We start from the raw sequence: 16130 nt of genomic DNA, 5'->3' as shown, positions 1-16130 counted from the left end.
ACAGGTCCACGAGCACAGACACAGGTCCCTACAAAGTGTGCACATGTGACCAGGTGGCTCAGGGTTGTGCAGGGTGCATTTATGAGTTCGGGTGAGGAGGCAGCAGGAGCTGACTATCTTTTCTGGAGGATTTATTAACCTATCAGAACTCCGGAGTCAGGACCAACTGAGGGTTTTTTTAAATATGTTTTTTCATACAGACGGTGTTTCCACCTATGAGGGCAGCTCAGTCACCAACATGACCCCAGCTCCTCGGGGACGAGGAAGGACGGCTGCACCCGCTGCCACCCCCCGAGGCTCAGCTCCAGATGGGAAAACAGACGTAGGAAGCCGCGTGTGTAGCCCACTGCGGTCCAGGGCAGAGCCCAAGGCCCACAGGGCGAGGCGAGCAGACCTCAGCTCAAAGCCACATCCTTCCAGGCTGGCCGAAGACTCCATGCCTGCCCCCACATCCCAAGAGCCCCTGGGCCGACTCACTCCCGCATCTCATCGATGATTTTCTGCTTCTCCTCAATCTCATCTCGAAGTCTGGACAGCTGCTTCTGGTGAGCTTCCCGGTGACTCTCCATCTGCTGCTCCAGTGCCTTCTGCGAGCCAGGCCAGCAGAGATGTGTCATCCACTCGTTGGCTCACAGCCCACACTATGACAAGCCCTGGATTGCTTCTGCCTCCTACCCTACATCCCTCAGCTGTCAGGTCCCCAAACTGAGGCCCCCCGAACCCGCCTTGTCGTACTGGCACAACCAAACCCAAAGATCTATTATAAAACAGAGTGGGCCCTGGGAGCAAATCAGTCCATCAATTAAATAAAAAGCTTTTTCCGTGACCTTCTACAGCTCACCAGGCTACATGGCTTCTCTAGCCAGGTCAGTCAGAGGGCATGGACCTCTGACTACTCAGGTGACCTCAGACAAGCCATGTAACCTGTGTGAGCTACACTGCCTCATCTGTAAAATTTAGATAATTGCCCCAGTCCTGCCCACTGCACAGATTTGTGGTGATGTTCAAAGGAGAGCTCTTCACCAAAGCCATACGAAACCAGGAGAGGGGCCCATCAAGGTGAGCCTGGGGCAGGATCATACCACGGGCACTGTTTTGACTATGGACTCACATCCAAATGGACTCGTAGTCTGCCTAAAATGAAGTAAAACTCAACATTTTCTCATATCTCACTTTATTCAGCTAAAAATCTTATTTCCCAGTCATTTATCCTACATTTTCCTTCACTACTTTACATGTGACCAAACATAAAGATCTCTATGTATAAGATGGAAACTCAAATTTGGAGTGCTTCTTTTAAAAAGTCAAGGAGAGGGGGCATTTGGATGGCTCAGCGGGTTGAGCATCTGACTTTGGCTCAGGTCATGATCTTGGCAGTTTGTGAGTTCAAGCCCCACTATGGACTCGCCGCTGTCAGCACAGAGCCCGTTTTGGATGCTCTGCCCCCCACCCCTCTCTCCCTGCCCATCCCCTACTTGCACTCTCCTGAAAATAAAATCAATATTCAAAAAAAATGAGAAAATAAAAATGTCAAGAGGAGAAATGTTTTCTTTCATTCAAAGAAAGGGCAAACACTTCTTCAGAAGTTAATGTCAACAGTGTGGCCCATGTAGGGACTGGGGGCTGGAGGGGGGAGGGGGGTTCTGCTCTTCCCTTCTGCACCAGGAACGGGGAAGGAACACGTACCAAAGCAACGTGGCTATTACTACGGACTTCGTGGGGTTTCTGGACACTCCACCTCCATCTCAGTCCTACACAGGCCACGCCGTGAGAACGGCTCCGACTGCCCGGCATCGGCACCCCCACCCCCCTCCCCCTCCCGCACTGCCGCACACATCTCTGAAGGAGACAGAGTTCCCTAGAACAAGAAAGTGTGGTCCAAATGTGTGCTGGGCTCCATGGGAGGGGTGGCATACACACCTTCATTTCCTCGGCGTCCTGCAGTCGGGTCAGGTGTTCCTTTTCCTTATCCTGGAAGCTGACTTCGTGCATTTTTTCTGTTTTGAATTTTAAATGATGATTTAAGATTTAACTGGTAGGACTCACATCCAAAAGTTAAAAAAAAAACAAAACTTAAAAGAAAAAGATTAAAAAAAAGGAAGAATGGCCATGGAGTGAAACGTGAGCTTACATCACCGACTACACCCCATGGTATGCATCCAAGACTGGGAGGAGGACTTCTGGCTGAGGAGGGCTCCAGCAGGAGGGGCAACTGTCGGGGACAGGTGCTAACTTGGAGTGGGCCACTCTAGGTCAGAACCAACCTGGCCGGTTATGACCTCACACCTCGGACAACCAGTCCCCACCTGGCCTGGTCCCCACCTGGCCTCGGTGAGCAAGCCCCGAGGCAGTACACATTAACCTGCTATGTAGATCACAAAGCACCATGTGAATGTTAGTGGCATTTGGATTCATGACACTATTAGAGTTCCAGAAAGAGCTAATTTACCTCCCATGGGTAAGCTGTTTATTCTCTAAGAATCTAGAGCAGGTAAACATAATCTAAGGCTAAGAAGAGAGAAAATAGAAATATAAAATAATACTCTCCAGATTAAACAGGAAAGCCCCGTATTTGGGGCAGGGCTGCTGCATGGCACACCTCCAGGGGGAGCCAGCCCAGCCTATTCTTGCTTTTAGGAGCACTCCCTGAGCATACCATGGCAGGCTGAGGTGGGATGGCGGGCGGGAGCAAAATGGTTTAAAACAGTGACTTTCAAGTCATTATGCTTTCTATCTAGTCTGCTCCACTTTATTTCAGATCTTCTCACCCTTGTTTTATTTCTACTCAGTGGCCCCACTGCAGAAGCCATTTACAGGAAAGAACAGTTCTTTTCTGTGTGAAGTCTTAGGGGGAACGCTCTGTCTCTAACATTCATCCATTATCACATGAAGAAAACATTACAAGGTCATAGCGGGGGTGAGGATGTTCTTCATCTTTTTAAATTTGCCTTGGCATTTGAAACAAAGTGTATTTACTGAGCAAGTGACTATATTAACAATAAGGGAAATAAAAACAGGGTAGCATCATCACCAATCCTATTACCCTACCAAAACCATTTTCGTTTTAAATATTAATCCACAGGCCTTGGAACACAAGCATCCATTGATTCCTACATGCTATAACCACAGTGAAGATAAGATTGCATATTATGATCTTTACTTAATTTAAGGATGCTGCTCATCTCTGCCTTCATTTTCACCATCCTTAATCCTAATTAAGAGTTGAGGATTTAAGGATGCATCGTAAGCATGGCTGTACAGCCTCCACATACTTCACCCCCAATACGTGTTCTGTTAAAAACCATACCGTAGCTCAATTAACTGTTGGACATTTAGGTGGCTTCCTTTCCTTTCCTTTCCCCCCACTAATACAAGGAATTCTGCAATGAATATTTGAGATATGAGGATCAAAAGGTGTGAAAAGTGTTACGATTATTAATATTTGTTTTCAAAATGCTTTCCTAAAAGGACTAACAATTTTCATTGCAGCTCATAGTACGTGTGGTCCATTTCACTGCAATGCATACATTCTTAATCCTGTTCTGGCTTCTGCATTTCTAGTTACCTCTCTTGAATGTCTTCTATGTATTCATATCTTTTGAGTGTTTCCTAGGTGTCAGGCACTTGCCTAAGCAAAGAGTATCAGAAGGCTGCCTGGCAAAGGGAAGAACTTGTTCATAGGATAAAGGTAAAGGTAGCCATTGGTGGAAGTTCAGACCTTATATTAAGAGCGGTGGGACACCATGGAAGGGGCACAGGCATGGGGCTGGCACAAGATAGAAAGTGATTTTAGAATAGTCCGCAACACGGTGGCTGGCCAGGAGAAGATGGGGTGGGACTGTCCGTAGATGGATGTAGCCACAACTCTTAATTAGGATTAAGGATGGTGAAAATGAAGGCAGAGATGAGCAGAAGCAGAGAAGCATCTGGCAGGTCAAATGGACAGGCCGTGGTGACAGACTGGAGGCAGGAGGTAGAAAAGAGAGAGGATTCTGACTTGGGAAGCAGGGTGGACTGAGGGAAAAAGGGAAGAGGAGCAAATATTGTGTGGGGGCAGTCTTCTAGATATTTCTCTTTCTCTTTCTTTCTTTCTTTCTTTCTTTCTTTCTTTCTTTCTTTCTTCTCATCCCACAATTATTCCATTGTTTTCAATAGATCTAGAAGTGCTGTAATTGAGCAAAACTAAACATCAGGAGTTCAGCCAACTAGAGAGTATCTGATGTGGGTCGAGAGCTCAACACCTGCAAAGTAGTCAATTATTTACCTTGGGCTCGGAGCTTGGCCAGCTCTTCACTAAGTGAGTCTTGGGACTCTTCCAGCTGCCTCCTCTTCTGTTCCATGTTCTGCATGTAATCTGTCAGGGATTTGATCTTGGCTTCATGCTTTAAATAAGCAAATAGATATAAAGGAGGCATGAGTGACCATAACTGCCATCCTGACTTTCCTGGGACTGTCTGATGGGAAAATGCAATAGAGGAGGAGTTCTTGGGTCCCTTTTTGGAGTACCAACACCCAAAGGATGCATATTTGCCCTCTCCTTGGGATTTGGGATCACAGACTAACACAGTCCTCTGTTTCTTCCTTGTGCTTCTCTGCCCCATTCCTCACAGACCCTTCTGATGGCCGTCCCCCTCCTCACCATCCACTTAAGCGAGATGCCAACATCCAAGCTGGTTTGTCTCCTTGTAGAAAACAGAGTGTGCTAGAGAGAAAGGACTGGGAAAATGTGTAGGGAAGAGGGCTTCACTCTTTGAACCAACACCTGTGGATTCTGTCTTCGGAACTCAAACATTGTGTCTTTTCTTTTTCTGTCTCTCAAGCACACCAATTCCTGTGTCGGGGACCTTGCATTTTACATTTTCCTCTCCTGAGGAAGTGCTCCCACCTACCCTCCCAGAATCCTTATCACTCAGGTCCCAACACTTTCTTACAGCACCCAACTTCTACATGACTTATCTATTTCTTTTTACTTGTTAGCTCCATGAGGGTATGGAGTAGATACCTAATAAATATTAGTGGCACCAATGAATGAATGGGAGCTCATTGACTGAATAAAGACAGTTGGCCCTTCTAAGCAGGTGGAAATTGGTAGACACCCCTCCTTTAAGATGTACAGTGTTCACATTAAGGAAGGAAAATCCTGGAGAATGAGCTCTAATCTAATGAAATAACCTCTGGGAAATGGACTCAGGTGGAGCAGTCATAAGCGTAGCTTTTGGTGAAAAGGATGAGTGTCAACGAAGAAGATAATAGCATTTTAGCTGGAAATATTTTGTCAGATTCCTTAGATCGTGTCAGAAAATAAAGAGCCAAGGTCTTACCTACCCCACGAAATAATGATTGAATATTTGGCTTTGTGTAAATTGTAAGAGACTACAAAGCAGCACCCAAAAGAAAGCTGCATTTGTCGCTACTGTAGAAAGCACTAACGTAGGTATCCTGTAACACTGAAACATTCAAATATTCTTGACTCTGATCTGGTATGCCCAAAGTCAATGTCACTCTAAGACCTGGGCAACTGAGCCCTCAATCCTGAGCCTCATACTTTAGAGCACCTCATGTGGGCTGGCCTCTGGCTACACTCATTCCACTGAGCCAAGAGTCTGTAGGCTAAGGGGGTGTGCCATGTAGGACCCATGTCTCCTTCTAGACCACACTCTGCGTACCGGAAATGCAGAAACTCACTACTCCAGTGGCCCTAAAGCCCACTCCCAGGGCTGACACTGCAGCTTCTGTCATCAATTTATATAGATTAGAGTTGACAGTGACACAGTTTCACCAGTTCACAGACAGTGCAGAAGGGACTTAGACACGGACGCTGGTGTGTCAAGATGAAAAGAGGAGACAGCAGGGTGCAGAATGAGGGACCTCTATTTGCACTCTTGCCTTCGTCTCCAAATGTTAGGGGTGGGACCTTCCAAAATCACATGTTATCAGTGTAACAGGTGACCTGGGTATCATGCCCTAACGTTCATTATTTTCTCAAATTTTTTAAATCATAAAAATGTCAAATAAAGCAAATCCAGCAAGATTTCACCCATAAACCACTCTTAACTTATCAACTATTCCTGATATTAACTGTATGAATGCATATTGTATAAAGTTGCAAGGCATAGCATAAATATAACTCTGCATTTTCATTTTCATTTACCTTTATATAATTAAACTTTTCAAATGGCTGAATTTCATAAATTCTTTGTAAGAGCTACATAGCATTCTCCCATGCAACTTTATGTTATCAGCCTATGAATAGGTATTTGGGTATTTTATTTTATTATAATGTAAGTAATATTGCACCTAACATCTTCCATACAGGCTTTTCATATTTTAATCAGGAAATGATAACATATAAAATAAAATTTTTGCATTTTCATTATCAATGAAAATACCGTAAGTGAAATTCCTGGACCAGAGTACTTACATTTGTATGGTTTTTGATTCCCAAGGTGCCTTCCAAAAGGACTGACCCAATTATACTTTTCTCAGCAATGTACATAAATTTCACCATCACACACCGGCACTAAATAATCTTTTCAATACATTTTTGCTTATTACATCAGTTATAAAATGGAAACTTGATGCGTTAATTTGCGTCTCTTAGATTACTATGGCGGGACACGAGGCGGCTGGAGCTGGTTCTATGATTACATATTACTGTGTTTACAAGCATACCAGAATGAAGTACGCTTTTGTCTGACTCTCAGTATTATTTGATGCTCCACTCCATGCCGGTATCAGATTCCTGCAAATGATTTCAGCTGTTTTAATGCCTGGTGTAAGGCAGTGAGCAGCTCTCCCTGTACCACTCAACAGAAGCCTCAAACCCCAAACACCCAGCTCAGATATCAGTGGCAGACCAGAAACTAGACTGCCGTCTTCTGAAACCACCTCACTGAAATGAAAATGCCATTCCAGTGGGAAGAAGAGCAGTCTTACTCCCAGGGCAGAGGAAACGTGCCCCGGGGCTTGAAAATCCCTTCAAGCCTTTGCGTTCACACAAGCTTTGGTTTGAGTCCCAGATCTGCCTTGCACTGGCTATATGAGTTTGGGCAGAATATATTTAATCTTTCTGAGTCTCACTTTCCTTATCTGAAAAATAAGAATAATAATAATAAAACCTGCCCACCAGGATTTTTTTAAAGATCAAGTGAGATAATGCATGTAAAGTGCTCAGTGCAGTGTGTGGAGCGTTGTAAACACTCAACAGAATGCTACCTGCCACTATTATTAATAATAGCAGTAGTGGCAACAGTTTCTGTTTTCACATATTAAATTGGACCTGTGGTAGGGATTAAAAGATGAAGGACTGTTGCCTTAGGTGATAGGAGATGTAGATTCTATCCAATCTCATCCATTCATTACAGATTTCTACCTACCTACCTCTGTATCCATACATAGTTAGGGATGTGTAGACACATCCTTTAAAAAGGGATTGAAGGGAATTCGTGCAATTCACAAAACAAAATCTAGCCTTAAGAATAAGCCTGGGCTCTCATTGCCTGGGGAGGCCACGGACAAGTCTTACATAAAGCAAAGTCCACCGACTATCCCTATTGTGTACCCGATTGTGTACTGTCCCAGTAACAGCACAGAGGAAGCAGATTTCAAGAGGTCAAGGGAGTGACATAAGGGGAAGAGGGGTGACCTACCTGGGAGATGAGCAGCTGGCAGGCTGCCAGCTCCCGCTCACTGGCATTCATCTTCCTGTTGGAGTCCATCTGGGCGCTCTCGAGCTGTTTGCTGCGGTTCACCAGGGATTTGACCTCCGACTTCATCTTGCTGATATACAGGCGGGCCATGGTGAATTCCTCCTCAATGACTCCGTTCACATCTGCCAACTGAGCACAGGAAGGAATATGCTCAACTATTGCCTACAATTTCCAGAGCTTCATGGGGCCCCTAAAATCTGTCCACAGATCCTCTGTGGATTTCTGGTCTCTGGATGTCTCTGGATTTCTGATTAAGGATCCCTAATTATAGGACCACAAGCTGAAAATGATCACTAAAAATTACTTGTATGTTCACTGTGTGTGCCTGTGTGTGTGTGTATCCCCCAGGTTTTCTGAAACCTCGGGGAAGACTGACTTAAAAACCTCTACCAAATATAATCCTTAATCAATGAATCCTTAATAAAAAAATTAGATTACATTTAATTTGTAAGATGAAAGACATGATATCGGAGGAAAAAGACATTGAATACTTAAAAAGAGCTAACTTTGATGAGGTATTCCATTCAATGTCTTATACCTTACATTTCTAGAATAACTACGAGCACCAGTGTTCCTAAAGGGGACTGAGTCCCTATAAGAACTCAAATAAAAATGTCAGTTATGTTCTCTATAGTCTGCTATTCAGACAGAGAAGTAGAATAATGTCGTGAATATGCTTCTATAAGCAATTGTTGAAACAAAAAAGGATTTTCTATATAGTCTTCAATTAAACAAAAAAATCTAGTAAGAATGTGTTGTTACCAAATGAAGGTTTTCCTACATGACTTTTCACTTACTACCAATCAATATTTCCATCTCTGTGACTACACCCCCCCCTTTTAACATTTATTCATTTTTTGAGACCGAGAGAGACAAGAGCTTGAGAAGGGGAAGGGCAGAGAGAGAAGGAGACACAGAATCAGAAGCAGACTCCAGACTCTGAGCTGTCAGCACAGAGCCCGATGCGGGGTTTGAACTCATGGACCACAAGAAGATGACCTGAGCTGAAGTCGGACACTTAACCGACTGAGCCACCCAGGCACCCCTCTGTGCCTGCCCCTTCTAAGGAAACAAGAATTTAGTTTGCATTATTTAAAATTACCTGAGAATTTAACAGTCTGAATCCACCTTTAGAAAGATAGATTCTGACAGCCAGCATTCCTGCACGATCTCATATTTGGTGTCTGAGTTTCAGAGCTCAACTGGAAACAAAAACTGAAGCAAGGTACTTGGGATAGAAGCTCATTTGCAGAGAGGCAAAGATGCTCTTGAAGAGCAACTGACCAAATAAGCAAAGTAACTGTGTGCATATTTTGTTTAACCACCAGAGGGCATCCTAGCACCTCAGGAGAAAACAAGAGAGCTGTCCAGTACCCAGCCCACAAATAGAGGCTTCAGTTGGTTCTAAAGACAATGATTCCAACTATGGTTTTAATGTTCCACAGTACAACTGCCTACTTTTGTCAGTATTGTTGTCATTGACTCATCATATGATGATTTTTTAGTGAAAATTTAAGAGCTAGAATATGGACTCGTGTATCAGTCCTGAAAATTGGTAGCTGAGAGGAAGTATACTAGACAGCACTCAATGCCTGTAACCTGGGGTCAACCTTCCCCTAGGAATTCCACAACAGTATTTGTTAAATGACTCCAGTTGTCAATCAACACAAAGCAGAATCTATGTTAACAGAACGAAAATCCAGAATCTTATCTACCATCTTATTTTAATGGAGTTTCTTGCTAAGCCAATTATAATTCCGACTGCCAATAATGATTTGCCTCCCAACACCATTCCTCATCACATTACTTTTTAAACCCAATAGGATGCATGGAGATAACGGATGAGAAACACCCCTAATCTTTCCATGCAGTTTTGTTGTGCCTTTGTGATTGGTCCAACGTGGAGCAGATATGAGAGGCTTGTTCTTGAGCCTCACCAGGTATGTCCTATATGTGGTCCAGCTTACCAGAAAGGTAAGCGAACATCTATCTCTTTCATGTGGAATTCACAACCTACACCAGCTCCTCATGGAAAAACACTGAACCAACAGGTATGGCATTTTGGGAAGAGAACAAACACTTCCTCCTCTCCAGCTCTGTCTGTAGACGAGGACACTTTGTATACTCCATGCCCAGATATGTGCACTGGGGAAGAGTAAAGGAGTATATACAATAATAGGCTTCCTCCAATATGAAAGCTGGATGTTCTTCCCCCCAAACCAGAACCATAACTTCTGGAGCCCACTCTTGTCCTAGGAGGTCTAAAAGATTTTAAGTCTGATGAAAACAAAGCAAAACAAAACAAAACAAAAAACAAACAATACTCCAAACAAATGGTTTTACTATCAGGTTGCCTTTTTGTTGTTTTTGCTTTGTTTGTTTTGTTTTGTTTTGTTTTAACCACTTAAGAGTTCATATATTCAGTCATGTAAATGTAAAGTTTTAAGTAAGCCCAGCACACTGTTATTTCAAAAAGGAGAATCAAGAGGGGCGCCTGGGTGGCTCAGTCGGTTGAGCGTCCGACTTCGGCTCAGGTCATGATCTCATGGTCCGTGAGTTCCAGCCCCGCATCGGGCTCTGTGCTGACAGCTCAGAGCCTGGAGCCTGCTTCGGATTCTGTGTCTCCCTCTCTCTCTGCCCCTCCCCTGTTCATGCTCTGTCTCTCTCTGTCTCAAAAATAAATAAACGTTAAAAAAAAAAAAAAGAGAGAGAATCAAGAAGTGTTATTTATAACTCTCCCCTGGGTTTGACAATGACTCCAACAGTACACACTAAACTGCATGATCCAACAGAGATGACTAATCCAGAAGAAAAGACTGCCTTCACATGGGCATGAGATGCTGCCTGCCCGCCTACTAGAAGTCACCTCCATACCCACCACTCCAGGTCCCTAGAGCATGGAGTGACTACGCAAGGTGCCATCTCAAGGCCAAGTAAAAGGTAGGTGAGGTGACTGTTCACATTCTAACACCTAAGAGTCAGAATGGGACTAGAAGTCCTTTTTTGCTGCTTCTTCTTCTTTTTTTAATGCCCAGAAATGTCCATTTGCTTTGTTAGTGCAGTACACAGCTAAGGCTTGAAGCGGTTGCTTCTGAGAGCTTGAAGGACAGGAGGGGACTGGAGACATTAGACTTCCTGGGGGCCACCTTTCTGGCTGGGGGCTGGGACCCCGAAACCCTGGACCCTCCAGACCCAAGGCTGTGTTGAAGAGGCTGATGGGAGTGGCGCTGTTGGTGATGAGGGTTGATCAGGCCCAGGATCTGGAGCATTTATCCTCCTCTCTGCTCAGCCATAGCAGGGTCCCTGATGCTTAAAATTCTTCATCTCCACCTCCCCAGACCCAAAGTCCAAAGAAAATTTGGCAGTTAATCCAATCCCTTTCATTTAATCTGCCTCAACTTTCTATTTGGTGTGTGGTTAGACTTCTGGAAATCTTTGTTTTAAAGAAAGCCTGGTAAACAAGACAAGAAGAGGAAGCTCACTAATAAACCCAGATAAAGTCAACTCTAGGCTCATGACATCATTTGTTGGTCTCATTTTGCTGACTAAACAAAGTATTGCCTGAACTCTAAAAATGTTTGAAGACATGATTAAGCTGGATAAATGTGGATTCTTCTATTTCCCTGCTGTCTGAGCCTGTTGTATTCTTGAAGTGAAGACATCTTTTCCCCTTATCCCAAGGTACAACCAGAAGGACCATGTTGGGGGCACCTGGGTGGCTCAGTCAGTTAAGTGTCCGACTTCGGCTCAGGCCATGATCTCTCAGTTGGTGAGTTCAAGCCCTGCATCAGGCTCTGTGCTAACAGCTTCAAGCCTGGAACCTGCTTCAGATTCTGTGCCTTCTTCTCTCTCTGCCCCTTACCTCAATCACACTCTGTCTTTTTCTCTCTCAAAAATAAATATTTTTAAAAAATTATTAAAAAAAAAAAAAAAAAAAAGAAGGGACAGTGGGAACTGAATAGGGTTTCAGGAACAGAAAACAGGATCACTGACAAAGTTTTCCCTGGTCTGATCATTGTTTTAGATAGAAGAATTACTTTAGTTGAATACTCATAACCAATACTCCATACCCAAAATATAGATTTAAAAAATATATGTATAACTCATGACATTTCTGAGCTGACAACCTTTAAGATAATGTGGGCTCATCTCGTTAGTTTACAAATCAGGAAAGTGAAGCCTCAAGAAGTGAAGTGAAATTGCCCAAAGTCCCATAACCCCTCCCCTTTAGCTCTCATTGCCCTAATGATTAAATCATCACTGTAAGAAAAAACAAACTTCATAATGATTAAGAATATGATGCTCTCTGAGTGAGAGTTATCAATGAAAATAACTAGTTATCAATGAAATTAACTAAGGCATCCAATGTCTGGAATCCAAAAATATCCGGAAAACATCCAGTTGAGCATTTAAAAATAATCTCAATCATACTTCAGAGTCCCAAAGGTAAGGACTCTTTTTTTAATGCCGAAGCACCCAGACACTTGATTTCATTAGCATTTCTCATTAGCTCTATTTTAGAACTTAGCATAAAAATATCTTCCCTTATCGTTATCAGCAGCAGGCACCAACTTCTCATAAATCAATTCCACCTTCATATTGCAAGGGCCATTTAATCACCCAAATCTCAGAAGTTTATAGCTCAACACCAAAGCCAGCATGCTTCTAAAAATTAAATCCCCATATATAAAATCACCAAACTGGATCTTAATAGGGTTAATCTTGTAGTATTTGAGAATTCAGTGCTAAAATTAGATTCATTTGCAAAGATTCATGAGATATGCAGTTACAAGAGAGGTTCTATGAAAGAATGATTAGGTTTACAAAAGGTTGTATACTCTAAGCCTAGATCTGTTATGTCATCTAAGAAGGGATTTCTATGTTTCCCAGAAATGTCTATAAACAGAAGGAATCTGGGGAGCCTTTTCTAGTATTTAACAATCCCAACTCAAACCCTGAGTGTGCCCATAAAGGCTGAGGTAGAATTCAGCCTTTTAAAGGGCTAACCTCAAAGAATTTGATTTTAGGGCCTTGTGAAGTAGACATTAAACAATATAATGTTATTCCCTGGCTTGCCAAAACCCACCACAGCTATCAATGGCTATTCTGTACAAGGTGCTGTATTATTATCATAAAGCTACAGTAATCAAAACAGTGTGGTTTTAGCATAACGATTAGATCAAACAGTCCCACACACTTTTGGGGGTGATGGATATGCTCATTATCTTACTTGGTAATGGTTTCATGAGCGTGTAATATGTCAAAACTTTTCAGACTATGCACTTTAAATATTTGCAGCTTAATTTATGTCAATTATACCTCCTTAATAAAGCCATTTTTTAAAATCTCGATCTCCTTTTACTGCGGCAATTGTTAACCATTCTTGCCTGATAACATTACACACGCTCTTTTGTCCCTCTATTCCTGGCTCACGGGAAACTTCATACCACTCCCATTCTTCCCACCTCCCTTACTCCTTGCTGTCAGTAGCACCAATGTGCACAACTCCAGGGGATTTATCATGGTTCGTTGAAGCCAATTACAGCAATACTATTTCCCTTTGCTTTGCCAGCCTCCCTTGCAATTTGGGGTGACCATGTAACCCAATTCTGGCTAGTAAGGTATAAGGGGACATCTAATAGGGACTTCTGGGATATAGTTCCATCCTGGATGGAAGCTGGCTGCCTTTTCAACCCATCCTGCCTTGGATGTGGTTGTGCGAAGATACGATGCTCGGTGCCAAAGCAGCTATCTTGCTACCACGAGACAAAATTCTAAGAATGTAAAAAGGTAACAAGCTAACAAAAGCAGAAAGGAAACAAAGAAAAGATCTGAATCCTTGACATCACTGGGACACTGGACCAAAATTTGCTTCTGAAATTTTAATAAGGTTAGAATGACCTGGACAATCTTGTTAAAATGCAGATTCTAATTTCAGTAGGTCTGCAGTGGGCTTGAGAGTCTGTACAAACTCCAAGTTTCCAACAAACTCCCAGGCGATGCAGATCACAACCTGAATAGCAAATTCTAGACTTCTCATATTGTGAATAATTAAATGTGGATTTATTTTTTAAGCCACTGTTAGAATCCTATTACTTTCAGCTGAAAGCTTTCCTAATTCATACCAATTGGTTGGGGAATTTTCATTCTGCTGGGTTCTCACAGAAAAAGAGAAACACAATTCTGAGATTAGAAGTGTTGTTTAACCTATCCAATTCCAAACTTCTGTGACATTGGCATATAAGTTTGAGAAAGAACACAATTTGCATAAGGCCAACCAAAATTTGAAGACATCTCTTCTACTTGAAAGGTAATTTTTTTCTTCTTTTCCAAACTCAGTCATTCTTATTAATTCAGCCCTTGGTTCATTTGTTCAAATAGTAACAAGTATGTGGCAGGTGCAAAGCACTGTACTGAGCATTAGATACTTAGGAGAATAAAACACAGACACCGCTTGCTTAGGATCATACGTTATAAGCACGGATTGGGAGGGGGGGTGGGCAAAAGGAAGGGCTGGCTTACAGTCTTCACATCATTGGTGCCGATAATTCCACCTATCTCCCCCAGATCCTTCAACAGCAAATTCAGGATCTCAGTAGCCCTCTTCTTCTGGTGGTTGCTAAGCTCTTGTAGCTGGCTCAGCTCTCTCTGTGTGGTTGTCAATGTAGTCTGAAAAACACATTTTAACAGCAAATTAAAAGAGCTGCCCATCAATTCATACCCACGGTACTACAAAGAATGACAACATAATGTAGAATGGAGTTCTTTTATCATTTCATGCGATCTCAACGTAAGTTGAACTATAGTGGAACACTGCATTCTCTGAGAAAAAAGGAGAATTTGTCATGGCCTGGTACGTTCCATCGACATATCATGTGATAATCTCTGGGGTGGTAAAATAAGGTATTAAAAAATAAAGCCCAAAGGGAGCCCTTTGGTTGACAGCATGTGATCACATCTTCCTACCCACAAATGTTCCATTTTGGTCCTCATTTTCTAGGGTCCAAACATACCTGCAAACACCCCATCCCCATTTCCAAACCAACCTGCCCCCTGGGCCATTTCCAGATCCCCATCTGACTTCGTAGTAATAGATGGGTCTGGAAGGCCCAGAGAGACATTCATCAGTTTAGAAAACAACTTATGAAAAGTTTTCTAACCTTCACAGTGAAGCTGAATTGAACACTCTCATCTCTTTTTAAAATGAGTCAAGTCCTCATCTCAACATATAGCAGTAGCTCCATTTTATTGCCAAACATTAACAACCCATCTCTTTCCCATCCCTTGTGTATGTTACCAGAAGGTAGATATTTACAACGAACTTAACGAACTCTCAACATCAGTAGAATAGTCATATTTTGATGTCTTGGTATTAACTCAGCCAGCAAAGAAAATAATTTCCCTAAATTTCAGAGCTGTGGAGGTCAATGCAAAGACACTTATGAAATTCTTCCATATGCAGCTATTTTCCTAGAGCACTTTTTAATGATCTGACTGAAAATAGTACCCCATACCAGTCTAGTAATACTTTGGCTTGGCAGAAAATAAGGACCCTATTATGGAAAATGTTCCATCATTTTGAGAAGCAAATAATATGAAGGACTAATTAAAGAATCCTGTAGAAAAGAGTAAGCAGAGAAAATCTAAGTCTCCTCCTTTCCTAAGTGATTTCTGGTTTGTTTTCTGTTTCTTTTTTGGTTTTGCCACCACTTACTTCGTTTTGTTTTTAAAACCCACAGAAGCAACAGTTCGCATCTTGGAAAGCCATTTAAAAGTCTTCCTTCATGCAGTTGAATATATGGAGTTAGGAGCCTTTTTCATCAGCTGTACAGTCAGCAGGTTAGAGCTTTCCTGCACCAACTGCTACCCCTTGCCTGGGAGGACTGGAAGTCTTCCATAAAGCAGGCTAGGCACAATCCTATGATAGCAGGCCATTGGGCCAAGGTGCCAAGGGCAGCCAGTTAGAGCCACTCGGTTTCCCACCACCCATTTTCCAAGTAGAAAAGGACAAAATGCAAACATCTTGCCACCAGCCACGTCACCAAGTGCTCCCTGTCCCTGCTGCCACTAGCTCATTGTGCAGAACCTGTGGCATCTTTGACTGGGAGAATCTGAAATTTAGGAAATGTGCAGACTGAAGCACTGGTGTAAAACAGGATGACAAACACACCAGGACAATCAGTCCTAGGCTAGGACAAGAAACTGTGTGGAAGGAATGAGTTTCCATCAGGAGGGTACAAACAAGAGTGAAACCCACACCTTCCTTCGGTCACCCACTCTCACTTGTTTATATAACATTTTGAGATTTATCTATTGGTATTGTAGCATATGCACAGGTCTGTGCTAAGTGCTTTATACAAATTGTCACTAATTCTCATGCACTGAAAGGTGTATGTTGTTAACGGATAAGGGAACAAATAC

The 16130-nt window shown here is 42.7% G+C and overlaps 1 protein-coding gene across 5 annotated transcripts in view; it reads right to left on the bottom strand.

The window, feature by feature from the left end:
* Positions 1-16130, bottom strand: part of KIF5C (kinesin family member 5C) — a 162434-nt gene that overhangs the window by 36056 nt on the left and 110248 nt on the right. For all 5 annotated transcript variants that reach the window (XM_007078543.3, XM_042994423.1, XM_042994424.1 and 2 more), the window contains 5 exons: positions 14232-14378; positions 7650-7838; positions 4265-4382; positions 1921-1997; positions 478-587 (listed from right to left, as the gene is read on the bottom strand). In XM_007078543.3, the coding sequence (XP_007078605.1) occupies positions 478-587; positions 1921-1997; positions 4265-4382; positions 7650-7838; positions 14232-14378 (641 nt within the window). The remainder of the gene's footprint in view (positions 1-477; positions 588-1920; positions 1998-4264; positions 4383-7649; positions 7839-14231; positions 14379-16130) is intronic.

Source organism: Panthera tigris, chromosome C1 (assembly GCF_018350195.1).
Source record: "Panthera tigris isolate Pti1 chromosome C1, P.tigris_Pti1_mat1.1, whole genome shotgun sequence".
Lineage (NCBI taxonomy): Eukaryota > Metazoa > Chordata > Mammalia > Carnivora > Felidae > Panthera > Panthera tigris.
Note: the sequence above shows the minus strand (reverse complement) of the source record. Positions and strands in the feature narration are given on the sequence as shown.